The sequence below is a fragment of the Phoca vitulina genome, unplaced genomic scaffold, assembly GCF_004348235.1.
Source record: "Phoca vitulina isolate PV1807 unplaced genomic scaffold, GSC_HSeal_1.0 scaffold2, whole genome shotgun sequence".
Classification (NCBI taxonomy): Eukaryota; Metazoa; Chordata; class Mammalia; order Carnivora; family Phocidae; genus Phoca; species Phoca vitulina.
Genome location: NW_022589705.1, coordinates 31,903,303 through 31,930,763, shown reverse-complemented (window position 1 = coordinate 31,930,763; position 27,461 = coordinate 31,903,303). Strand labels below are relative to the sequence as shown.

The following is a 27,461-nucleotide window of genomic DNA, read 5'->3' as shown; positions in this document are numbered from 1 at the left end:
CCAATTAAAAATGGGCAGAGGACCTGAATAGACATTTTTCCAAAGATGACATACAAATGGCCAACAGACACATGAAAAGATGCTCAACATTACTAATCATCAAGGAATTGCAAATCAAAACCACAAGGAGATCTCACTTATCAGAATGGCTACTATCAAAAAGACAAGAAATAAGTATTGACAAGGATGAGGAGAACGTTTGTGCACTGTTGGTGAGGATGTGATTGGTGCATTCACTATGGAAAACAGTATGGAGTTTCCTCAAAAAAATTAAAAACAGAAATACCATATGATCCAGTAATTCCACTACTGGGTATTTACCCAAAGAAAATGAAAACACTAATTCAAAAAGATATGCATCCCGATGTTTATTAGCATTATTTACAATAGTCAAGATATGGAGGATATCCAAGTGTCTATCCATAGATGAAGGGGTAAAGAAGATGCGGGTATGTTTCTATGTCTGTCTCCCCCTCTCTCCCTCCTTCCGTCCCTCTCTCTCTCTATATGATGGAATATTTCTCAGCCATAAAGAAGAATGAGATCCTACTCTTTGCAACAACATGGATGGACCTAGAAGGTATTATGCTAAGTGAAATAAGAAAGACAAATACCATATGATTTCAGTCATATGTGGAATTTAAGAAACAAAACAAGTGAACAAAGGAACAAACAAACAAAAAACAGACTTCTAAATACAGAGAACTGGTAGTTGCCAGAGGGGAGTGGGTGGGGAGATGGGGTAAATAAATAGGTAATAAATAAATTGTACTTAGCTGAAAAGCCAAATTCTACACTGATAAAACTTCCTTGCTTACATAAAGCCACAGAGATATCAATCCTTATATCATTTATTATTTTCCAGTTCTCAAATTCATGTTGACCAATTGTACCAAAATCACCCAGCACAGTTGGTAAAAATACAGTTCCTAGGCTCTATGCCAGACCTACTGAATCAATCTCTCGAGATAGTTTAACAATCAGGTGATTCTCAGGTAGTATAAACCAGTGACTCTAAACCTATTTATATGAAATAGAATATATATTTCATATGTATATATTTCCTACTTAACTAGATTTTAAATTTTTGAAAGGCAGGTATCATTTATTCACTAAATAAACAATTTTTAACATTGTGTTAGATAGAAAGGAGCTGGTCCCCACCTTCAAAAATCTCACTATTTAGGGCGCCTGGGTGGCTCAGTTGGTTAAGCGACTGCCTTCGGCTCAGGTCATGATCCTGGAGTCCCTGGATCGAGTCCCACATCGGGCTCCCTGCTCGGCAGGGAGTCTGCTTCTCCCTCTGACCCTCGACCCTCCCCCCTCTCATGTGCTCTCTCTCTCAGTCTCTCTCTCTCAAATAAATAAATAAAATCTTTAAAAAAAAAAAAAAAAAAATCTCACTATTTAGTCTTGTATAGGTGTATCTCATTTTATTGTGCTTCACAGATACTGCTTTTTTTTTTTTTTTTTTTTACAGATTTAAAGTTTTTGGCAACCGTGCATCAAGCAAGTCTCTCAGCACCATTATTCCAACAGCATTTGCTCACTTCATGTCTCTGTGTCACATTTTGGTAATTCTCACAATATATCAAACTTTTTCATTATTTGTTCTGATTTGTGGTCAGTGATTTTTAATGTTACAATTGTAATAGTTTTAGGGTGCCACAAACCATGCCCATATAAGATGGCAAACAATCCATAAATGTGTGTGTTCTGACTGCTCCACCCACTGGTTGTTTCCCTGTCTCTGTCCCTCTTCTTGGGCCTCCCTATTCCCTGAGACACAATAACATTGAAATTAGAACAAATTAATAACTCTACAATGGCCTCTAAGTGTTCAAGTGAAAGGAAGAGTCACACGTCTCTCACTTTGAATCAAAAGCTAGAAATGATTAAGCTTAGTGAGGAAAGTTTATCAAAAGCTGAGAAAGGCCAAAAGCTAGGCTTCTTGTGCCAAACAGCCAAGTTGTGAAAGAAAAAATTCTTGAAGGAATTAGAAGTGCTACTCCAGTGAACACATGTATTATAAGAAAGCATCAAAAACTAATGATGTAATGTATGGCGATTAACATAACATAATAAAATAAAAAAATAAAAAATACTAAAAATTAAAAAAAAATAAGAAAGCAAAACAGCCATATTGCTGATATGGAAAAAGTTGTAGTGGTCTGGATGGAAGATCAAACCAGCCACAACATCCCCTTAAGCCATAGCCTAATCCAGAGAATAAGGCCTTAAATTCTCTGAAGGTTGGGAGAAGTAAGGAAGCTGCAAAAATAAGTTTGGAGCAACAGAGTTTGTTTCATGAGGTTTAAGGGAAGAAGTTTTCTCCATTAAAAAAAAAAAAAGTGCAAGGTGAAGCAGCAAGTGCTGATATAGAAGCTGTGGTGAATTATAAGATCTAGCTAAGATAATTAATGAAGGTGGCTATACTAAACAACAGATTTTTAAGATACACAAAACAGCTTTCTATTGGAAGAAGATGCCATCTAGGACTTCCATACCAGGAAAGAAGTCAAAGCCTGGCTTCAAGGCTTCATAGAACAGGCTGAGTCTCTTGTTAGGGGCTAAAGTAGCTAGTGGCTTTAAGTAGAAGCCATTTCTCATTGACCATTCTGAAAATCCTAGGCCCCTTAAGAATTATGTTAAATCTACTCTGCCTGTGCTCTATAAATGGAATAAAAAAGCTGGATGTGGGCACATCTGTTTACAACATGGTTTACTGAATGTTTTAAGCCCACTGTTAAGAGCTACTGAAGAGGGCGCCTGGGTGGCTCAGTTGGTTAAGCGACTGCCTTCGGCTCAGGTCATGATCCTGGAGTCTCTGGATCGAGTCCCGCATCAGGCTCCCTGCTCGGCAGGGAGTCTGCTTCTCCCTCTGACCCTCCCGACCCTCCCCCCTCTCATGCTCGCTCTGTCTCTCTCTCTCAAATAAATAAAATCTTAAAAAAAAAAAAAAAAAAAAAGAGCTACTGAAGAAAGATTCCTTTCAAAATATGACTACTCATTGACAATGTACCTGGTCACTGAAGAGCTCTGATGGAGATAGACAATGAGATGCATGTTGTTTTCATGCTGGCTAACACAACATCCATTCTGCAGCCCATGGATCAAATAGTCATTCCAAATTTCAAATCTTATTATTTAAGAAACGTATTTAGTAGGACTACAGTTGCCACAGACAATGATTCCGTTGAAGGATCTGGGCAAAGTAAACTGAAAACCTGGGGCACCTGGGTGGCTCAGTTGGTTGAGCGACTGCCTTCGGCTCAGGTCATGATCCTGGGGTCCCTGGATCGAGTCCCGCATGGGGCTCCCTGCTCAGCAGGGAGTCTGCTTCTCCCTCTGACTCTCCCCCCTCTCATGTGCTCTCTCTCTCTCAAATAAATAAATAAAAAATCTTTAAAAAAAGAAAGAAAGAAAACCTTCTGGAAAGGATTCACCATTCTATATGCCATTAAGAACATTTGTGATTCATGGGAAAAAAATCAAAATATTAACAGTAAGAGGAGTTTGGAACAGGACCTACCCTCATGGAGGGGTTTAAGACTTTCATGGAGGCAGTAACTGTAGATGTGGTAGACCTAGCAGGAGAACTAGAAGTAGAAGTAGAGCCTGAAGATGTGACTGAATGGCTGCTATCTCATGATAAAACTTTCACAGATGAGGAATTGCTTCTTATGAATGAGCAAAGAAAGTGGTTTCTTGAGATGGAATCTACTCCTGGTGAAGATGCTATGAAGATCATTGAAATGACAACAAGAGATTTAGAAAATTACATACATTTAGTCAATAAAGCAGCAGCAAGATTTGAGAGAATGGACTCCAATTTTGGGAGAAGTTCTACTGTGGGTAAAATGCTATTTAAACAGCATTGCATGATACAAAGATATTGTTTGTGAAAGGAAGAGTCCATCAGTGCAGCAAACTTCATTTTTGTTCTATTTTAAGAAATTGCCACAGCCTCCCCCACCTTTAGCAACCACCACCCTGGTCAGTCACAGCCATTAACATCAAGGCAAGACCCTTTCCCAGCAAAAAGATTACAACTTGCTGAAAAGCTCAGATGATGGTTAGCATTTTTAGCAATACAGTATTTTTTAATTAAGGTATTTACATTATTTTTCAGATGTAATACTATTGCACACTCAATAGACTATAGTAAAGAGTAAACATAACTTTATATGTACTGGAAAGCCAAAAAGTTCATTTGACTTGCTTCATTGCAGTGTGTGTGTGTGTGTGTGTGTGTGTTTAAAGACTTGGTTATTTTGGGGTGCCTGGGTGGCTCAGTCAGATAAGTGTCTGGCTCTTGATTTTGGCTCAGGTCATGATCTCAGGGTCATAAGATCAAGCCCTGGCACCAGGCTCTGTGCTGAGCATGGAGCCTACTTAAGATTCTCTCTGCTCCTCCCTTTGCCCCTCCCCTGCCTGCTTGCATGCATGCATGCTCTCAAAAAAAGGAAAAAGAAAAGAAAGAAAAGAAAGACTTGGTTATCTTAATATGTGGTCAGGTTTGAGATCACTGATCCAGGGCCACATTATCTTTTATTACCCATATATTGCCTGGCAAGATGCCTTCTGCTGTGATCTTCTGCTCTAATCATGCTCACTATGGCAATGGGGAAGGCTTTGTCATAGCTCTGTCAAATTATGTGGAGTTAGTACTTAGAGCTTTCTTGGACGTCAGGTGCTTTACAAGTAATTCAGAGCCTATGAAGTGAGTGAGACACTTCCCCAGAACTATGTCTACTCTTAGGCAAGAGCTATTTCTGTCCTGCCCTAGTGAAAGCAGGGCTGGACAGCTAAGCACTTCCTGATTCTTGCTGATCCAGTTGCCTATTTAGTATCTCTAACCCTGCTGCAAGGCAAGTAGGGAGAACAATCTCATTGCTGTGTCTTCATATGGACAGAGAACAGAGCACCTTAAAATTCTATAAAACTCTAATAAGAACCTCAAAAGTTCAGAAAACATTTTTAGGATATATGTGCTGAAATTCTCTCCTACTCAGTAAAGCTGAGATTCTATTAGTCACACTTTCATGAATACATTTTGATAGGGAAAATAAGGAGATCCAAAAAATAACAAATGAACTTTTACCTGTGATCCCTTAATTTCACGATGGAAAGAGTCTGTGGTTTCTTTGACTAAAGTGGTTAATGCATAATATTCCGGTGATAAACAATTAGCTTCTTGCTCTATGTCTATATTAATTCCATCCATATATTGTGTTTTGGCCAACTTAACTTTTTGAGCTATCCAGGATGCTCTGAAAATAGGATCAGTGATATTCTTTAAGGGTGCATCTCCTATGGAAGAAATATACATCTTTTGTGCATATATGCTTTTTGCAGTTTAATGACATTTATTTCACAAAACCTTTAAAACATCTCATTATTTTGGAATACTAAGCCCCCAACTTAAGTTTTTGAAGTAGAGAAATAATATACTGAAATAATAGAAAGTCATTACTCAATCTCCAAAATAACCATTATGAATAATTAGTAATATAATTCTCAAATTAGAAGTAGAAATTGAAGACTATGACTAACTAAAAGTCATCATGCTAATTAGGATTCACATTTTGCTCAAAATCATAGTGGCTTATTATTTTTTTTTTTTAAGATTTTATTTATTTATCTGAGAGGGAGAATGGGAGAGAGAGAGCGCATGGTGGTGGGGGAGGGTCAGAGGGAGAAGCAGACTCCCCGCAGAGCGGGGAGCGTGGGACTTGATCCCAGGACTCCAGAGTCAGAACCTGAGCCGAAGGCAGACGCTTAACGACTGAGCCACCCAGGCGCCCTATAGTTATTTTAACTATCTCTCCCACTGCCCCTGCTTGTGTTCCCTCTCTTGCTGTCTCTCTCTCTCTGTCAAATAAATAAATAAAATCTTTAAAAAAAAAACTATCTGTGAAATGAATTAGGATATAAGATTAATTTTAGGATGATAAAAAATTTACCAGATAAACATGAAAAGGGAATTATTTGGAAAGTCAGGATGGCAAACAATGCAAGTAAATACCAATTGGCTGGACACATCTGGTAAAAACTGTAACTCACCTTTTAGCACTACTCTGGCTCCATGTGAATGAGCATAACACATAAGTTCTGGGTCATATTTTCCAAAAATCACCACAGTTGTAATCTGTGACCAATCATAAAATTTCCAAGTTTTATTTCCAACATCAAAAACAAAAACCTGCCAAAACAGCAAAGATAAGCATCATCACTTAAACCAAGAAGAATACAATGCTGACCACCCAAAATAACATTAAACACTGATCATATGCCAGGCATTAAGAGTACAACAAACAAGACATAGGTGTCCTAATATAAATGGTGGTGGGAAAAATTAGCCAGGCCTCAAAAGTAGGGCTAGGAAGAAATAGTGGAAAGAGCCAAGACCTGGAGGCAGAGAAAACATGGTGATTGCATAAGTAAGTATTAGGTATAGCTGACACCTTGAATTTGGCAGGAGATAGCAATAAAGAACCAAAGAGTGGTAGGCAGGGTTAAGTTATAAAAGGCCTTGTAAGCCCTCTTGAGAAATTAGTACATTATCCTGAGGGAAAGCGTTTTAAAAGGAGAATGTATACATTTTAGGTATGCATTTATATATATATTTTAGAAAAATACCTTCAGCTGAAGTGGGAACAGAGGCTAAAACTGAAAGAATAACTAATAGGAAAGCTGTTAGAAGAATCTATGCAGGAGATGATGATGACCTCAAATTAAACTTGTAGAAAGGCAGAGATAAATAAGATACATGAACAGATATGGAAGATCCTAAGGGCAAAATTAACAGGACTTTGTTACTAATGAATGAGTAAAGTAAGAAAAGGAGGTTGATAAGTACTTGTTTCTGGCTGCTGCAGATGGAGCTACTCCATCTATACAAATATACCAGATCCTGCATTTACTATGAATGGTTTTTGGCGAGACAGACTTCTTAGAATAGTTCTAAGGTGGTAGATGTTATGTTTCACCAGTATCCCCCGCCCCGCCCAGATAATTCTAGAAGCACAGAAGTCTCATCATTTTATTCCAAATAAGGTGTTAATTCATTGATTTAGCGAATATTTATTGAATTTCAGTAAGGTTTAGGGAATGTATATTGCTAGACATTAGTGACAGAAGTTAAAGAGACTAGGTCCATGAGCTGTTCAATTACAAGAGTGTTAAGGGCTGCATGAGAATGCAGGCATCCATGACAGCATATAAAGGGGGACTGCTACGCTGATAGGGCAGGAAAACAGAACTACACACTTTGGGGGAAAACTGAAATCTGAGCAATGACCTAGACACGATGCAGGGTTACCTATAAACAAAAAGAGCATTCTCAGCAGAGGGAACAAAGGAGGGCAAATGTCTCAATACCTCAGAAGAATTCTGAATTTCTGGAACCAAAAGAATATCAATGTGGCTGGAGCACAGAAATCCTAAAAGTACGTGAAATCAGATAAAACTAGTAAGGTAGGTAGTGACAAGATCAAGTAGGGCTTTGTAGATCACTGGGGATTTTGTATTTTATCCTGAGATGAGTGGGCAACCATTAGTGTTTTAAGCAGAGGAGGGACATAAGATTTGCATTAACAAATGAGAAAGGGGGAGAGATCAGTAATCCCTGGGTCACTGTAAGGAGAATGGATGGGTGAGGGGTGGGAGAGAACTAGGTATAAGAGTTAAACCAGACATTTCTTAATTTTCTCATTTTCCTTACATTTTTATTTTTTACTTTTCCGAATTAACTATGCATAACCCATTTTTCTCCTAGGCAATTGCCCACTAAAATAAAAAGTAAAGAATGTGAAATTGGAATGGCCCGTTGTTTTGGAGGTTTTAGACTCATATTTCCATCACAAACCTTATCCCCTATTTTTTTTTAAAGATTTTATTTTTATTTATTTATTTGAGAGAGAGAGTGAGAGAGAGAGAGAGCACAAGAGGGGGGAGCGGGAGAGGGAGAAGCAGACTCCCTGCTGAGCAGGGAGCCCGATGCGGGACTCGATCCCGGGACTCCAGGATCATGACCTGAGCCGAAGGCAGTCGCTTAACCAACTGAGCCACCCAGGCGCCCCACCTTATCCCCTATTTTAATTCTGATAATTAAGATTGAATTTGTTTAGATTGTTTAAGTTTGTATACTGAGAGCTTGTGATATAATAGAAATCCTAAAAATATAACTGGATGAATGCACTGAAAATATAAGGGTGAAAAGAGCAATGTAGTCTAATCTGTGTTTGAAGAATATAGGTCAGTAGCAAAAAAGACCATTTACCATGAACAGATGAATGAACAAAATTTTGCTTCTTTGAATAATTGATTTTCCAAATGCCCAGAGAGGTATTGAGAGCTACAGTAAATAAGTCAGATGTTTGGTTTCCACACTAAGTAGGTTCTTTACAAACACTTTACCACCTTTACTTCTTCTCCTAAGCAATGTATATATACCTTTTACTGGCATTTAAATGCCTCTGCTTCAAAATCTGTTAGATTAAGAACTGGAAATTGTCCCAGTCTTTAAAAAAGATTTGCCCTTGAGACTGTGTTAGTTTTAAAAATAAAACTGCCAGTTATTTTACCAGCAAAAAACTGAGTTTATTTAGGAATAGCAGAGAATTACAATCCAGGACAAGCAAGCTATGGCAATAGCATTGGTAAATCTGCAGAACAAAGGAAAGGAATGCTCTTTTACAGAGGAAAGGGGGAAATTGACAAGGCTATTATAAATAAAGTCAATTAGAGTAAACTAGAAACTTGAAATATAGTGGTTTTTCATTGGCTGAGTTGTGACAGTCTCTAATTACCTGGGCTTTACTGAGGGAGGAAGAAATCCTTCTTGCTGAGAATAGTAAAGTAGTATCCACGTGCAAGGTACCCCTGCTTTTTCTTTGGGTACCTTTTTGGGTCTGCAATTGATGAGTGGCAGGATGTGACAGCGCCCCCTGTTGGCCTCCCAACTCCATTTTAAATGAGGTTTCCTTTTGTTAATTTTCACATTTCCCACTTTTGATCTTTTTTTGAAAACATCACTGATCAAGAGGGAAGTTTTCCACATTTAGTGGTTTTGTCCCTCAGTACCAGGAAGGATCTTCCCCTGGTTGTCACATCCTATATTGGAGGGAAAGTACTTCTATGTTACTCACATTTGATTAGGAGGGAGAAACTCTCAGGTACTCCCAGCTAAAGTAGTATCTAGTCAAGGTCCTAGGTGCTGGAAATCATCTCGAAGGGTTGAGCCAGCATCACATTAATGGAGACAACATTTTTTTAAAGTCTAACAGGCAACAAAATAAACAAATATACAAAACAGAAGTAACATACCAATTCCAAATTGTATAATAGTTCTAAACCAGGACTCTAGGTCTGGAAGTAGACACTGAAATATTTATTGACACTTATTCCAACTTATGGGAGAAAGATTCTATGAAGGCAAACCTGGAGCCATGTATGCCTCCTGGCAGGCTCCACTTAAAGAGACCATGAACACAGAATCATAAATACTACAAGACCACACTAAAAGACTTAACTGAGGCATCTTGAGAAGTTACAGTGCAGATATAAACATGAAGCAATAGCTGATGAACTTTTTGCAAAACAGCACAACCTCAAAGATGTTTTACAATAGTATTGTTACCTCAAAAGACTGTTTGGAATCAAATGTATTATTGAAAATACAGTCTGTGGTTGCAAAATCAGAAACCATGAATCTGGATAAGAATCCAAAATCAGTTAATAGTTCAGATGAAGGACTTTTATGAATTCTGAACTTTCTAACCCTTCAAAAATAAAGCAAGTGAAAAACTAATTTGTCCCAGGATCATGATGAAGCTGTTTCCAAAAAGCTATAATCAAAAGAAGAGGTTTCTGCCTTCCACAAGGGCTTGGGAAGTGCAGAGGAGGCATTGTCTTCCCACAAAAAAGAAGCATCAATGGTGAGGAAAAGGTATACAGGCCTGGTCCAGACATCTTGGGAAATCTGTCTCATCAGATATCATCTGCTTCAATTCCAGGAAATCTTTACTTTAATGTCATCAGAGGGTGTGCAGGTCCAGTTATGGTTTGGTGCTTTCTTTAGGTGTGTTACATGAATCCAAGAGTCTATTCCCTGGAGTTTCGTGGCACAAGGGTTGGTTTGCAGTTCCTGATAAGGGTCTTCCCAGTGAGGCAGAAGACTTTTTATGGAGGTGTTTTTCATCCCACAAAATCTCTTGAGAGTGCATTGTGATAAGATTGCTCTACCTAAGTATGCTTATTTTTGAGCCCTGATGATGACCCAAAGACTGAAAGAACAGACTCTCCACAGCTAAATATAAAAGAAGAGGGCACATCAAAGAGGGTAGGAAGGATGGAGATGTGGTCAGGAGCCAATCTGACCCACAGGACTGTCCATGGGAGGGAGGGTTGCCATAGGTACAGGTAGCAGTGGGGAGCAGATCCCATACCAGGCAACCCGGGCACAGGGAACCCACATTGGGAAGACAAATCCCCATAACATTTGGCTTTGAAAATGGGAGGGGGCAAATTTCATGAGTTCTTACAATCAAAGGGGATTAATACCTGGAATTTAAAAAAATCAGCTGGCTTGGCTCTGAGAGAGCCAGAAGGCAATAGGAAACTGAGTTCTCACCCTTAAAGAGACAGCACACCAAACGGCCCCTCTAAGACACAGCATAGAGCAGCAGTTTGAAAAACACCAGGGGTATACAAGAAGGAGATTTACTTAATAATAGTGTGTGTTGGAGGGGCAGAGATCTTTGGGAAACTTTAACAACAAAAGAGCTGGTAGGTGCCATTTCCCTCCCCTAGTCTAGATACACAGACAACTGCAGAAGACAGTGCTGCGGGAACACTCTCTACCTAGCTTGCTAACAGCATGCCTCACCTCCACGTTCTTCTGTAGATCTGCCCCTCCACAAACTGGCTGGCCTTGGCAGGTTTCCTGGGTGGCTGCAGCTCCTCTCCCACTTTGGACCAGCACAGACCTTGCTGGCACCATGCATCCTGCCCCCACATTCTCCTGCAGACCTTCCCCCTCCAATACAACCTTAGCCCAAGTGCATCTAAAGTGGTGCCACAAACGTGGAAGTCTACAAGCAGCCCCAACAGGGGCCAGCATCACTCCAAAATGACTCCTGCCCTTGGGAGAGGGGAAGATAACTACACAGACCAGTCCAACTGCAGCCCCAGCAGTAGGCTAGGGGCAGACATCTGATGGCCCTGGCCACCAAACAAAGCTTCTCAGGGGACCACACAGGAAAAGTGTCCTATAGTTCCATGCTACTGCATCCCTGGAAAACACCTGGTCAAACTCAACTCAAGCCAAAGGCAGCCCCAGACTAACCCTCTAACAACACAGGTACTAAGCTCTGCCCACAACAGGCAAAAAGAGCCATTGCAGATGACTGGACTGAAGGCAAACACAGCTGAGCCACAATAGCAGGGTGCATACAACACATATAGGAGGCATCCCTGAAGCACCAGCTTCTGGTGAACAGGGGACATTGCACTGCAGAGCACCACAGAACCTCTTATTCATAAGGCCACTACTTTCAAGAGCAAGAAATGTAGCTGACTTTCCTAACACAGGAACTGACACAAAGAGTTAGTCAAAATGAGAGGAATATGTCCCAAATGAAAGAACAGGACAAAACCACAGGAAGAGAGCTAAATGAAACAGATAAGTAATATGCCTGATAGAGAATTTAAAGTGTCATAAAGATACTCACTGGACTCGAGAAAAGAGTTGAAGGACCTCTGTCAGACCCTCAACAAAGAGACAGAAAACATCAAAAAGAACGAATCAGGTTCTTTTATCTAAGTTCTAATAAGAACTCAATAACAAATTAAAAAACACTAGAGGGAATAAATAGTAAAGTAGAAGAAACAGAAGAATAGATCAGTGACCTGGAGGGCAGAGTAATAGAAAGCAATCAAGCTGAACAGGAGACTAAATAAGTAAATAAATAAATAAAATAACCCAAAATGAAAATAGATGAAAGGGGACTCAACAACACCATCAAGCATAATAACGTTTGCATTATAGGATCCCAGAAGGAGAAGAGAGAGAAAAGGGGACAGAAAATGTATTTGAAGAATAGTTTAAAACTTCCTGAATCTTGGGAAGAAAACAGATATCCAGATGTAGGAGGCACAGAGAGCCCCCAACAAAATCAAGCCAAGGAGGTCCACATCAAGACACACAGTAATTAAAATGGTAAAAAGGAATGGTCAACAGAGAATTTTAAATGTAGCAAGAGCAAACAGTTACATACAAGGGAAATCCCATAAGGTTATCAGCTGATTTTTCAGCAGAAACTTTGCAGGCCAGAGAAGAGCGGCATGATATATTCAAAGTGCTAAAAAACAAACAAACAAAACCTGCAATCAAGAATACTCTATCCGCAAGGTTTTCATTCAGAATAGAAGGAAAGATAGTTTCCCAGACAAACAAAAGTTGAAGGAATTCATCACCACTACTCTAGTGCTATAGAAATAGGAAATGTTAAAGGGGACTCTTTGAGTGGAAAGGGTAAGAAAAATAGGAAACACAAAATCAGTAAAATTAAGTATATCTATAAAAATCAGTCAAGGGATTCACAAAATAAAAGGATGTAAAGTAGGATACCATATACTGAAAACATGAAGGGGAGAGGAGTAAAAATTTAGTGCTTTCAGAATGGATTCAAACTTAAGTGACTATCCACTTAATATAGACTGATATATGCCTAAGATGTTATATATAAACCTAATTGTAACCAAATCAACAACCAGAAATAGATATACAAAAAATAAAGAGAAAGGAATCCAAGTATATCATTAAAGAAAGCCAGCAAACTGTGGGGGAAGAGAGCAAGAGAAGAAAGGAACAGAAAACAACTACAAAAACAACTGAAAAACAAGTAACAAAATGGCAATAAGTACATACCTATCAATAATTACTTTGAATGTAAATGGACTAAAGGCTCCAATCAAAAGACATAAGGTGACAGAATGGATAAAAAGCAAGGCCCAGGGTGCATGGGTGGCTCAGTCAGTTGAGCATCTGACTCTTGATCTCAGCCCACATTGGGCTCCACACTGAGCATGGAGCCTACTAAAAAAAAAACCAACCAGCAAGACCCATCTCTATGCTTCCTACAAGGGACTCATTTTAGACATAAAGACACATGCAGATTGAAAATGAAGGGATGGAAAAGTATTTCTCATTCAAATGGAAAAGAAAGCTGAGGTATCAATACTTACATCAGACAAAAGATTTTAACAAGACTATAACAAGAGACTATAACAAGAGATAAAGACACTATATAATAATAAAAGGGACAATCCCACAAGAAGATATAACAAATGTAAACATTTATGCACCCAACAAGAGAGCACTCAGATACATAAAGCAGCTAATAACAAACGAAGTAATCAGTAGCGATGCAATAATAGAAAGGGACTTTAACACCCTACTTATATCAATGGATAGATTATCTAAACAGAATCAATGAAACAGTGGCTTTGAATGACACATTGAACCAAACAGATCTAATATATTCAGAATATTCCATCCTAAAACAGCAGAATACACATTCTTTTCAAGGGCACATGAAACATTCTCCAGGATAAATCACATGTGAGGCCACAAAATAAGTCAACAAATTCAAAAAGATAGAAGTCATACCATGCATCTTTTCTGATCACAATGCTATGAAACTAGAAATCAACCACAAGAAAAAATACCACAAATACATGGAGGTAATACAATATGCTACTAAACAATGAGAGGGTCAACCAAGAAATCAAAGAGGAAATAAAATACATGGAGACAAATGAAAATGAAAACACAACCATCTAAAATCTTTGGGATGCAGCAAAAGCTGTTCTCAGAGGAAATTTTAGAGCAATAGAGGCTTGTCTCAATAAGAAAAATCTCAAACAACCTAACTTTACACCTAAAGGAGCTAGAAAAAGAACAAAGCAAACCCAAAACCAGTAGAAGGATGGACATAATAAAAATTAGAGCTGATCAATGAAATCAGGAGCCACTACTTTGAAAAGATAAACAAAATTAATAAACTTTAGCCAAAACTATCAAAAAAAAAGAAAGAAAAGACTCAAAATCAGAAATAAAAGAGAAGTAACAACCAGCAACACAGAAATATAATATATGACAAAAATTGGGACAACCTAGAAGAAATAGATAAATTCCTAGAGACATATAACCTCCTGAAACTGAATTAGAAAGAAATAGAAAATTTGAACAGACTGATTACCAGCAACGAAGTTGAGTCAGTAATCAAAAAATGCCCAACAAAAATCCAGGATCAGATGGCTTCACAGGTGAATTCTACCAAACATTTAAAGAAGAGTTAATATCTATTCCTCTCAAACTATTCCAAAAAATAAGAGGAAAGACAGCTTCCAAATTCATTCAATGAGGCCAACATTACCCAGATACCCAAACCAGACAAAGACACTACAAAAAAAGAAAGAAAGAAAAGAAAGAAAAGAAAAGAAAAGAAAAGGAAAGGAAAGGAAAGGAAAGGAAAGGAAAGGAAAGGAAAGGAAGAAAGAAAGAAAGAAAGAAAGAAAGAAAGAAAGAAAGAAAACAAACTACAGGCCAATATCTCTGGTAAACATAGATGCAAAAAATCCTCAACAAACTATTAGCAAACCAAATCCAACAATACATTAAAAAAATCATTCCCCAGAATCAAATGGGATTTATTCCTGGGCTAGAAGAGTGATTCAGTATTCACAAACCAATCAACATGATACATCACATCAACAAGAGAAGGGATAAAAACCATATGATCATTTCAATAGATTCAGAAAATGCATTCAGCAAAGTACAACATCCATTCAACTGAAAACAAATTTAGAGGGAAAATATCTCAAAAAATAAAGGCTATATGAGAAAAACCCACAGCTAACATCATATTCAATGGTGAAAAACTGAGAGCTTTCCCCCTAAGATCAGGAACAAGACAAGGATGTTCACACTCCCCGCTTTTAGTCAACATAGTTCTGGAAGTCCTAGCCACGGCAATCGGACAAGAAAAAGAAATAAAAAGGAATCCAAGTTGGTAAAGAAGATCTAAAACTGTTACTATTTGCAGATGACATAATACTATATATAGAAAACCCTAAAAACTTCACCAAAAAAGCCACTATAAGTGATAAATGAATTCAGTAAGATTTCAGGATGTAAAATCAATAGAGAAATCCATTACATTTCTATACACTAATGAAGTAGCAGAAAGAGAAATTAAGAAAACAATCCCATTTACAATTGCACCAAAAATAATAAAATACCTAGGAATAAACTTATCCGAGGAGGTGAAAGACCTATACTCTGAAAACTATAAAACAATGATGAAAGAAATGAAGACAACACAAATTGAAAGATATTCCATGCTCATAGCTTGGAAGAACCAATATTGTTAAAATGTCCATACTACCCAAAGCAATCTACAGATTTAATGCAATCCCCATCAAAATAACAACAGCATTTTTCAAAGAACTAGAATAATACTAAAATTTCTATGGAACCACAAAAGACCTCAAATAGCCAATGTAATCTTGAAAAAAAGAACAAAACTGGAGGTATCACAATCCTACATTTCAAGATATATTGCAAAGCTACAGTAATCAAAACAGTATGGTACTGGCACAAAAATAGACACACAGATCACTGGAACAGAATAATAGAGCCCAGAAATAAACCCACAAATATATAGACATTAATCTTTGACAAAGGAGGCAAGAATCTGCAATGGGAAAAAGACTGTCTCTTCAACAAATGATATTGGGAAAATTGGACAGCTACATGCAAAATAATGAAACCAGACCATTTTCTCATATCATACAGAAAAATAAACTGAAATGGATTAAATGTAAGACCTGAAACCATAAAAATCCTAGAGGAGAATACAGGCAGTAATTTCTCTGATATTGGTCGTAGTAACATTTTTCTAGATAGATCTCCTGAAGCAAGAGGATAAAAGCAAAAATATACTATTGGGACTACATCAAAATAAGAAGCTTCTGCACATTGAAGGAAATAATCAACAAAACTAAAAGGCAACCTACTGAATGGGAGAAGATATTTGCAGATGATATATCTGATAAAGGGTTGGTATCCAAATTATATAAAGAACTTATACAATTCAACACCAAAACCCCAAATAATCCAATTAAAAATGGGCAGAAGACATGAGCAGACACTTCTCCAAAGACGACTTTCAGATGGCCAACAGACACATGAAAAGATGCTCAACATCACTAATCATCAGGGAAATGCAAAACAAAACCACAATGAGATATCACCTCACACTTGTCAGAATGGCAAAAATCAAAAACACAAGAAACAAGTGTTGGTGAGGCTGTGGAGGAAAAGGAACCCTCATGCACTCTTCGTGGGGAAGCAAACTGGTGCAGCCACTGTGGAAAACTGTATGGAGCTTCTTCGAAAAATTAAAAATAGAACTTCCCTAGGATGTAGCAGTTCCACTACTGGGTATTTACCCAAAGAATATAAAAATACTAATTCAAAAAGATATATGCAACCCCATGTTTATTACAGCATTATCTACTACAATAGCCAAATTATAGAAGAAGCCCAAGTATCCATCGATAGATGAATGAATAAAGAAGGTGTAGTGTGTACACACACATACACGTATACGTGTACACACACACACACACACACACTGGAATATTATTCCACCATCAAAAAGAATGATATCTTGCCATTTGCAACAACATGGATGGATCTAAAGGGTATAATGCTAAGGGAAATAAGTCAGAGAAAGATAAATACCATATGATTTCACTCATATGTGGAATTTAAGAAACAAAGAAAAAAAAGACAAAAAAAATCACTGTTAAATAGAGACCAGAGAATAAAGATGGCGGAGCAGTAGGGGACCCTATTCCAACTGGTCCCCTGAATTGAGCTGGATATCTACTAGACCACTCTGAACACCCACCAAATCAGCCTGAGATGTAAGAAGATATATCTGGATCTCTACAAACAAATATCGCAGGCGGTTGGTTTCAAGGTATGAAGCGGGGAGCCGTGATTCCACAGGCACATATCTGAAGATAAATGGAAGAGGGAGGGAGCCGTGGGGATCCTGCACTGCTGGTGAGCGAAAGCCTCCCGCACTGGGGATGGGGCACAGACTCGCAGACAGGTAGCAGCGGGGAAAGGACGTTAGGGCAGCCCCCCAAGCTGAAACCTGGAGGGGCGGGGCTGTGCTTGCGAACTGGGGGTGCCTGGCTGTTTTAGAAGCACAAAGGGCAGAGATGAGCCCCGATCTGGAGGCAAGGACTGGGAGTGCTGCTGAGGGGCGCAAAACCCAGGACACTGCAGTTTATAGCAGCACAGACAGAAATGGAGATAGTGTGGCCTGGAGAGCTCACTGAGGAACAGACTGTGATCTCTCTGTTCTGAGGCAGAGGGTTGGAAACGATCTCTTCTGCTCTGACTCTCAGAAGAGACGCGGAAAGCCTCCAGAGAACAAAAGCCCCCCATAAACAGTTTTCACTGAGCCCATCCCCCACCACAGGGGGCAGAGCAACTCTGCCCAAACAGGGTTGCCTGAGTAACAGTGAGGCAGGCCCCTCCCCCAGAAGATAGGCTGGGAGAACAAGAGGCCGACAACCCTAAGGTCCCTATAAAACAGGTGCATCTTGCTTGGGTTGTGGTCAATAATTTGGACTCTGTACATTCCCTCAACCATCCCTCAACAGAATGACTAGGAGGAGGAACCCCCAAAATAGGAAAGACTCAGAGACTGTGACTTCTGCCACAGATTTACAAATGGATCCAGATACAGTCAAGATGTCGGAGATGGACTTCAGGGTAGCAATTACGAAGACAATAGCTGGAATGGAGAAATCGATTAATGGCAACACAGAGTCTCTAAGGGCAGAAATGAAAGCTGAATTGGCAGAACTTAAAAATGCTATCAGTGAGATTCAATCTAAACTAAACAATCTAACAGCTAAGGTAAGCGAGGCAGAAGAATGAATTAGTAATCTAGAAGACCAATTGATAGAAAAGAAGGAAAAAGAGGAAGCCAGGGAGAAACTGGGGGTGAAACAACTCACAATCCATGAAAACAGAATCAGAGAAATAAGTGACACCATGAAAAGTTCCAATGTCAGAATTATTGGGATCCCTGAGGGGGTGGAGAGAGAGAGAGGACTAGAAGATATATTAGAGCAAATTGGAGCTGAGAACTTCCCTAATCTGGGGAATGAAACAAACATTCGTGTCCTAGAGGCAGAGAGGACCCCTCCCAAGATCAAGGAAAACAGGCCAATGCCCTGGCATGTAATAGTAAAACTCACAAATCTTAGAACCAAGGAAACCATCTTAAGGGCAGTTAGGGAGAAGAGATTCCTCACGTACAGAGCAAGGAACATCAGAATAACATCAGACCTATCCACAGAGACCTGGCAAGCCAGAAAGGGCTGGCAAGACATATTCAGGGTACAAAATGAGAAAAACATGCAGCCAAGAATACTTTACCTGGCAAGGCTGTCATTTAGAATGGATGGAGAGATGCTGAGCTTCCAAGACTGACAGAAACTGAAAGAATATGTGACCACTAAGCTGGCCCTGCAAGAAATATTAAGGGGGGTTCTATAAAAGGAGAAAGACCCCAACAGTGATATACAACAGAAATTTACAGAGACAATCTATAGAAACAAGGACTTCACAGGCAACATGATGACAAGAAATTCATATCTTTCAATAATCACTCTTAACGTGAACGGCCTAAATGGTCCCATAAAACGGCACAGGGTTGCAGATTGGATAAAAAGACAGGACCCATCCATATGCTGTCTACAAGAGACTCATTTTGAACCTAAAGATACATCCAGACTGAAAGTGAAGGGATGGAGATCCATCTTCCATGCCAGCAGACCTCAAAAGAAAGCTGGGCTAGCAATTCTTATATCAGACAAATTAGATTTTAAGCTAAAGACTGTAGTTAGAGACACAGAAGGACACTATATCATTCTTAAAGGGTCTATCCAACAAGAAGATCTAACAATTATAAATATCTACACCCCCAATGGGAGCAGCCATCTACATAAGCCAACTGTTAACCAAAATAGAGAGTCATACTGATAATACATTAATTGTAGGAGACCTCAATACTCCACTCTCAGCAATAGACATCTAAGCAGATCATCTAAGCAGAAAATCAACAAAGAAACAAGAGCTTTGAATGACACACTGGACCAGATGGACTTCAGAGATATATACAGAACATTCCACCCTAAAACAACAGATACTCATTCTTCTTGAGCGCACACAGAACTTCCTCCAGAATAGACCACATACTGGGTCACGAATCAGGTCTCAACCGATACCAAAAGACTGAGATTATTCCCTGCATATTCTCAGACCATAATGCTTTAAAACTGGAACTCAATCACAAGAAAAAATTTGGGAGAAATTCAAACACTTGGAAGCTAAAGACCACTCTGCTCAAGAATGTTTCGGTCAACCAGGTAATCAAAGAAGAACTTAAACAATTTATGGAAACCAATGAGAATGAAAACACATTGGTCCAAAACCTATGGGACACTGCAAAGGCAGTCCTATGGGGGAAATATATAGACATCCAAGCCTCACTCAAAAAAATAGAAAAATCCTGAATTCACCAACTAACTTTACACCTTAAAGAACTAGAGAAAAAGCAACACACGATGCCTAAGCCATGCATTAGAAGAGAAATAATTAAGATTAGAGCAGAGATCAATGAATTAGAAACCAGAAACACAGTAGACCAGATCAATGAAACTAGAAGCTGGTTCTTTGAAAGAATTAATAAGATTGAAAAACCACTGGCCAGACTTATCCAAAAGAAAAGAGAAAGGACGCAAATTAATAAAATTATGAATGAAAGGGGAGAGAGCATGACAAACACCAAGGAAATAGAAACAATTATTAGAAATTATTATCAACAACTATATGCCAATAAATTGAGCAATCTGGATGAAATGGAGGCCTTCCTGGAAACCTATAAACTCCCAAGACTGAAACAGGAAGAAATTGACAACCTGAATAGGCCAATAACCAGTAACGAGATTGAAGCAGTGATCAAAAACCTCCCAAAAAACAAGAGTCCAGGGCCTGATGGATTCCCTGGGGAGCTCTACCACATTCAAAAAAGAAATAATACCTATTCTCCTGAAGCTGTTTCAAAAAACAGAAACAGAAGTAAAGCTTCCAGACTCATTCTATGAGGCCAGCATTACCTTAATCCCCAAACCAGGCAAAGACCCCATCAAAAAGGAAAATTTCAGACCGATATCCCTGATGAGTATGGATTCCAATATTCTCAACAAAATCCTAGCTAATAGGATCCAACAATACATTAAAAGGATCACCCACCACGACCAAGTGAGATTTATCCCTGGGATGCAAGGGTGGTTCAACATTCGCAAATCAATCAATGTGATAGAACACATTAATAAGAGGAGGGAGAAGAACCATATGGTCCTCTCAATTGATGCAGAAAAAGCATTTGACAAAATACAACATCCTTTCCTGATTAAAACTCTTCAGAGTATAGGGATAGAGGGAACATTCCTCAGGTTCATAAAATCCATCTATGAAAAACCCACAACGAAGATCATCCTCAATGGGGAAAAGAGGAAAGCCTTTACCAGAAGATCAGGAACATGTCAAGGATGCCCACTCTTGCCACTATTGTTCAACATAGTACTAGAAGTCCTAGCAACAGCACTCAGACAACAAAAAGAAATAAAAGGTATTCAAATTGGCAAAGAAGAAGTCAAACTCTCTCTTCACAGATGACATGATACTTTATGTGGAAAATCCAAAAGTCTCCACCCCCAAATAACTAGAACTCATACAGCAATTCGGTAATGTGGCAGGATACGAAATCAATGCACAGAAATCAGTTGCTTTCTTATACACTAACAATGCAACTGTAGAAAGAGAAATTAGAGAAACGATTCCATTTACAATAGCACCAAAAACCATAAGATACTTTGGAATAAACCTAACCAAAGAGGTAAAGGATCTATACTCTAGGAACTACAGAACACTCAGGAAAGAAATTGAAGGCACAAAAAGATGGAAAAATATTTCATGCTCATGGATCAGAAGAATAAACATTGTTAAAATGTCTATGCTGCCCAGAGCAATCTATACCTTCAATGCCATCCCAATCAAAATTCCAATGACATTTTTCAAAGTGCTGGAACAAACATTCCTAAAATTTGTATGGAATCAGAAAAGACCCCAAATCGCCAAGGAAATGTTGAAAAAGAAAAACAAAGCTGGGGGCATCACGTTGCCCAATTTCAAGCTATATTACAAAGCTGTGATCACCAAGACAGCATGGTACTGGCACAAAAATAGACATATAGACCAGTGGAACAGAAAGAGAGCCCAGACATGGACCCTCAACTCTATGGTCAAATAATCTTTGACAAAGCAGGAAAAAACATGCAATGGAAAAAAGACAGTCTCTTCAATAAATGGTGCTGGGAAAATTGGACAGCTATATACAGAAGAATGAAACTCGACCATTCTCTAACACCATACACAAAGATAAACTCAAAATGGATGAAAGACCTCAATGTGAGACAGGAATCCATCAAAATCCTAGAGGAGAACATAGGCAGTAACCTCTTCGACATTGGCCACAGCAACTTCTTTCAAGATACATCTCCAAAGGCAAGTGAAACAAAAGCAAAAATGAATTTTTGGGACTTTATCAAGATAAAAAGCTTCTGCACAGCAAAGGAAACAGTCAACAAAACAAAGAGGCAACCCACAGAATGGGAGAAGATATTTGCAAATGACACTACAGACAAAGGGCTGATTTCCAAGATCTATAAAGAACTTCCCAAACTCAACACCCAAAAAACAAATAATCAAATCAAGAAATGGGCATAAGACATGAACAGACACGTCTCAAAAGAAGACATACAAATGGCTAACAGACACATGAAAAAATGTTCATCGTCATTAGCCATCAGGGAAATTCAAATCAAAAACCACATTGAGATACCACCTTACACCAGTTAGAATGGCAAAAATTGACAAGGCAAGAAAGACAAATGTTGGAGAAGTTGTGGAGAAAGGGGAACCCTCTTAGACTGTTGGTGGGAATGCAAGTTGGTACAGCGTCTTTGGAAAACAGTGTGGAGGTTCCTCAAAAATTTAAAAATAAAGCTACCCTATGACCCAGCAATTGCACTACTGGGGATTTACCCCAAAGACACAGATGTAGTGAAAAGAAGGGCCACATGCACCCCAATGTTCATAGCAGCAATGTCCACAATAGCCAAACTATGGAAAGAGCCGAGATGCCCTTCAACAGATGAATGGATAAAGAAGATGTGGTCCATATATACAATGGAATATTCCTCAGCCATCAGAAAGGATGAATACCCAACTTTTGCATCAACATGGATGGGACTGGAGGAGATTATGCTAAGTGAAATAAGTCAAGCAGAGAAAGTCAATTATCATATGGTTTCACTTATTTGTGGAACATAAGGAATAGCATGGAGGACATTAGGAGAAGGAAGGGAAAAATGAAGGGGGCGGAATTTGAGGGGGAGACGAACCATGAGAGACTATGGACTCTGAGAAACAAACTGAGGGTTTTAGAGGGGAGGGGGGTGAGGGGTTGGGTTAGCCAGGTGATGGGTACTAAGGAGGGCACGTACTGCATGGAGCACTGGGTGTTATACGAAAACAATGAATCATGGAACACTACATCAAAAACTAATGATGTATGGTGACTAACATAATAAAATTAAATTTAAAAAATTAAAAACTTAAAAAATAGAGAACTGATGGATACCAGAGGGGGAGGGATGGAGGGATGGGTAAAATAGGTGAAAGGGATTAAGAATACAGTTATGATGAGCACTGAGTAATGTACAGAACTGTTGAATCACTATATTGTACACCCTGAAATACAACACTGTATGCTAATTATACTGGAATTTAAAAAATTTTAAATGACAAAGTATAGTTATTTTTAATAGAAGCAATTAGACCTTTACAATATTGAAGTATGTATCTCCTTTTATTAACTGTGGGTCAGAGGAGGCAGGGCAAAGTGCACTGCATGTCCTATGACTATTACAAGGGTGAGAGCGAGGAGTTCAAATGGGGGTGGATCTGAGAGTTAGAGGACCAACAGCAGTGCTTTAGGCCAAGGTATTTGGAGGATCTCTATTAATTTTGCCAGTTGAATCTTAATAGTGCCATTAGTGCATGTGACTAACCCTGAGGATTGAGGACAGTATGCACAATGAAAGTGTTGTAAAACCAGCCAAACAGCATAGAACCTGACCAGTAAAATAGGTTCCCTGATCACTGTGATATCTGAGAGGGGTGCCCCAGGTATAATCTTTTCTGACAGAAGCATTGGCCTGACTTAGAAGAGAAAGCTTTGGTCCAGTGAGAAAACACACAAACCATGACTAAAATATATTTATCCATGACTAAAATATATTTATCCATGAGAGGGGAAGTTGTCTAAAATGCATTTGTAGGAACAGATTTCTCTGGATGGTAGGCACTTTGGAAAGCCTCATTAACTTTTCCCCACCAAAATTTGTTCATAAATGCTATCATTTGTCAGCAGACTAATTGTTCAATGCATGTACAGTGGTTAAGTACAGGAAATTTAGAATTTCTGGTAGGGCCATAGTGTTATTTGGCCCACAACAGAGTTGTCTTTTTATGGAGCCAAAAATTATTAGATTTCCAATATTTTTCCCTTCTCTAGGGCCAATTGTTGGGTATTTCTGGTCAATTTTTCCAATATTATCATTTGAGAGAACATCCCTTTGAGCTATGGGAGAGGTCTGGCCAATGATTTCCTTGAGAAGAGCAATTTTGGCAGAAATAGTGAGGTGGATTACTTTGTCCTCCAGGGAGTGAGTCTGAAATGCCAGGAACCTTCAGAGCTAGGGCAGTCAACAAAAATATGGCTTCTAATAAGTTTTGGACATAGGAGCCATTTTAAATTTTATTTCCATTAGAGATAAGGACAGCCCATTGTCCCCATAATATTCCAAAGTCATGAGCTACCCCCAAAACATAACAATAGTATAAATGTTTGCAGTTTTACCCTTGGCAAAATGGGGGAGGGGGTTAGGAGCCACAGGGTGCCAAGAAATAACAAAGTTATTTATTGCTTGGAGGTCTTGGGCAAACCTCCATCCTTGTCATTGGGTTTTCTCGTAGCTAAAATAGGGGTATTACAGGCACTACTGCAGGAGACAATGAAGCCCCGAGCATTGTAATATTCTATTATGGACTTGATGTCTCCTTGAGAGCCTTATTTATAGGGCATTAATTATGGGAGAGGTTTTAAGGGATCTATTTGAATCTTGATGGGAGGTGCATTGGGGATTTTGCCAGTATCAATTGAGGCTTTTGCCCAAGGATGGTAGCTCAGCCGATACGAATAAATAAAATATGTTGAAGGGTCATTTAATTTCCTTGGTTGGCTATTTTCATTACCATTGTCAAATTCTAGAATTATTTCTCCCATTTGAGAAAAATATTAGCATGATACTTTTCTAAGAAATCTCAGCCCAATAAATGGAGGTAGAATAACTAAAGAGAAAAAGGGTAGGTCTCAAAGGGCCTACACAAAAGGGAAAAGGTTCAGAGACAGGATCTTGCTGAGGTTTATTAGAGACCCCCCACTATTTGAACTGTTCTAGTGCTCTAAGGCCGGGGCTGCCCTGTAGCAGTGGGGTTAAGCACTGAGAGTGTAGTTCTGGTATCAGAAAAAACAGATTTTCATTTCCAGTCTGGAGAGTGGTTTCTCTGAAGCCAATTAAGAGGGAGGATTGAGAAGAGCCCCTATAATTCCTTGGAACTCTGTTACCGGGAATTAAGAGGACATTGGAAAGGCCAACGAGAAGGCTGAAGGTACCATTTAAGAATGCTTAAATTCATAAAACTCTCTTTTTCCCAATGCCCTGGCTCTTTAGAACAGTAACAACAGAAACTACGGGGATTTGGGTTTTGTTTAGCGGCCTTCATTTGCTGGAGTTGAAAATTGAGATTTTTAGCAGTCTTTCTTTTAGGTGGTTCATCAAGGAGGTGAGTGAGCGGATTTGCCAAATTAACTAAATCTGGAGTGGTAAGTTTCTTATTTCATCCTGATCCTTTTAACTAAAAGAGAAAGGTCCCAGTTAAGCCCATTAATAAACAGAATGAAATGCTACCCAGATGGATTCAACATCTACAGAAAGACCAGAATATTCTTAAAATGCAATTTGGAGTTGATTGTAATAATCATAAACAGGTTTGTCAGGCTTTTGTGTATAAGCTTGAATCTTGTTTCAATCAGCAGGCTTAACAAAAGCTACTCTAATTGCTCAGTAGAGATTTCCAGTGAGTGTTCTAGCATCTTGTCAAAAATTTGGAGTTTTTCTAAATCACCATCAGGATGTTACCTTAGGGTTAGTTTCATCCAATATCTGGCCTGGTCCTCACCACTAAGCAGGTGGACTAGTTGATATAAATCTGAGATATGAAGTCTGAATATGCTAAATTTTTCAGCAAATTTATGGGGTACTCAGTCACTTTAGGAAACTTTATGGCTCACAATTCGGCCTTATAAGGGGGATCATAAGAAATAAGGGATCATAAGAAACTTGGGTTTTGTTTAGGTCAACAAAAAACTTTAAAGAGGAAGGTTTTGGAGCACCTGGGTGGCTCAGTCGGTTAAGCATCTGCCTTCAGCTCAGGTCATGATTTCAGGGTCCAGGGATCGAGCCCCACCTTGGGCTCTCTGCTCAGCAGTCAGTGGGGAGTCTGCTTTTCCCTGTCCCTCTGCCCTTCTCACTCATGTGTTCTCTCCCTCTCTCCGATAAATAAAAAATAAAGTTTAAAAAAATAAAGAATATGGTTTTTAAGAGGCTCAGGAGAGGAAGGAGAAGACAGATTCATGTCTGCAAAGAAGATGAGGGAGGGAAAGGGGCCCTCAGAAGCCATTTAGACTCCTTTCAATTGTTTGCCTCAGTTAGGTTAGAAACAGTATCTTTCAAAGATGCAAACTTAGAATCCTGAGAACATCTGGAAGCCTCGAGGTACCATTTAAAATAAGCATCCCATTCAGTTTTTTGTTTTGGAGCCATAGCTAACTTCGAGTAAAGCAGGTTTGGGGAGATCGAAATTCCCCATAATGGCCATTGATGTTCTACATTTTGGTTAAGTCAGTCCATTTAGTTATAAATGCATATGAGAGAGACCATAGTTTTTTTGTTAAAGATTTTATTTGAGAGTGCGAGAGTGAGCGAGCGAGCGGGGTTGGGGGGAGGCAGGAGAAGCAGGCTCCCCACTGAGCAGGGAGCCCTACACGGGGCTTGATCCCAGGACCCCGAGATTACAACCTGAGCTGAAGGCAGCCGCTCAACTGACTGAGCCACCCAGGTGCCCTGAGACCATAGTTTTAAAACAAAACTGGCCAGAGCCTGGCCGGGGACACCCTCAAAGCATTGATGACTGGGATCCCATTTCCTGAAGGTTTTTCTCTAAAGAGAAAAATTCCTAAACAGCAGTTTCAACAGAACAGCCTGGTTCCAGAAGGAATCAGACCAAAGGCCAACACAGTTCCAGTAGGAACAGTCCAGTTCCAGACAGGAGTCCTACCAAGGGCCAAAGTGAGTACTCTCAGAAAACAAACAAAAACACGGCCTTAAAACAAATCCCAAATAATGTCTGGAAAACTCAAACACAAAGCGTGGAGCTTGAAATCCGGAACAAAACTTACCCTCAAACCCCAGGGTCGGCAAGAAAGCAATGAGCACAGGCTCCGTGGGTACCAGCACCTGTTTGCTTACCAGCCCCAGAGCTGCTGGGATCTTCTCTGGATCCCACTTCTGATCACTAAGTAATGTTAACCTTTAAAAAAAAAGCTGTCAGCTATTTTACCAGGAAAGAAGTGTTTATTTGGGAATAGCAGAGAATTGCAAACCAGGACAAACGAGCTACAGCAAAACCACGAAACAAAGAAGAAAAACACTCCTTTTGGAGGAAAAGGGGAAGTTAGGAAGACTGTTATAAACAAAATATCAGTTGGAGTAAACTGGGAGTTTGAAGTATAGTGGCTTTTGATTGGCTAAGTTGTAACGATGTCTCATTGGTTGGGCTGTTGCCAGAAAGGAGGAAAGCCTTTCTTCTCCCTGTTAGGGTAGTAAAGTAGCACCACCTGCAAAGTACCCCTGCTTTCCCTATTGGGTCTGTACTTGAGGAGGAGGTGAGCGCTCCCCCTGCCTGGCCTCCTGACCATTACTTTAGGAAGTTTCCTTCCTTTTTTTTTTTAATTTAAATTTTAGTTAGTGAGCATACATGCAGTGCAATATGGGTTTCTGGAGTAGAATTCAGTGATTCATCACTTACACACAACACCCAGTGCTCATCGTAA

General features: G+C 39.2%; 1 protein-coding gene across 1 annotated transcript in view; it reads right to left on the bottom strand.

The window, feature by feature from the left end:
- The window catches only part of CTBS (chitobiase), a 78,455-nt gene that overhangs the window by 18,627 nt on the left and 32,367 nt on the right, over positions 1–27,461 (bottom strand). The window contains exons 8-9 of the mRNA XM_032424916.1: positions 6,067–6,205; positions 5,105–5,313 (exon numbers count right to left, since the gene is read on the bottom strand). Coding sequence (XP_032280807.1) covers positions 5,105–5,313; positions 6,067–6,205 — 348 coding nt within the window. The remainder of the gene's footprint in view (positions 1–5,104; positions 5,314–6,066; positions 6,206–27,461) is intronic.